At 63.1% G+C, this 388-nt stretch overlaps 1 protein-coding gene across 1 annotated transcript in view; it reads right to left on the reverse strand.

The window, feature by feature from the left end:
* The window catches only part of ST3GAL2 (ST3 beta-galactoside alpha-2,3-sialyltransferase 2), a gene marked incomplete at its 5' end in the record, with an annotated part of 1,160 nt that extends 891 nt beyond the window's left edge, over positions 1-269 (reverse strand). Inside the window, one exon of the mRNA XM_008935653.1 lies at positions 90-269. Coding sequence (XP_008933901.1) covers positions 90-269 — 180 coding nt within the window. The remainder of the gene's footprint in view (positions 1-89) is intronic.
* Between the last annotated feature and the right edge of the window lie 119 nt (positions 270-388).

Consider the following 388-nt stretch of genomic DNA (forward strand, 5'->3'; position numbering starts at 1 on the left):
CCCAGCTGCTGAGGGACCAGCGCCAGGTGGTGCTCCAGGAGGGAGGAACTGAAGAGTCCCCACCAGCCCCATGCCCACCAGGTACTTACAACCTGATTTGGCCGGTGGAGAGGGCACTGGCGATCCAGAGCAGGTCCAGGGTTTTGAAGGGCACCAGCACAAAGCTGACGTTGGCGGGCAGGTTCTTGGCACTCTCGGGATACATGAAGTGGTGCGTGGTCCGACTGCCCACATCGCCCTCAAAACCCACCGTGGGGGCCTGGTTCATCCTGGGGGGAGAGCAGGGAAGGTCACACACCCCTGCCAGCCACCCTGTCCCTTGCAGGTGACACGGGTGTCCCCCGTGAGCTGTGGAATGTGGGGGAACCGCTGAGGAGCAGTTTCCCAG

This window comes from Merops nubicus, unplaced genomic scaffold (genome assembly GCF_000691845.1).
Source record: "Merops nubicus isolate BGI_N331 unplaced genomic scaffold, ASM69184v1 scaffold6492, whole genome shotgun sequence".
NCBI lineage: Eukaryota > Metazoa > Chordata > Aves > Coraciiformes > Meropidae > Merops > Merops nubicus.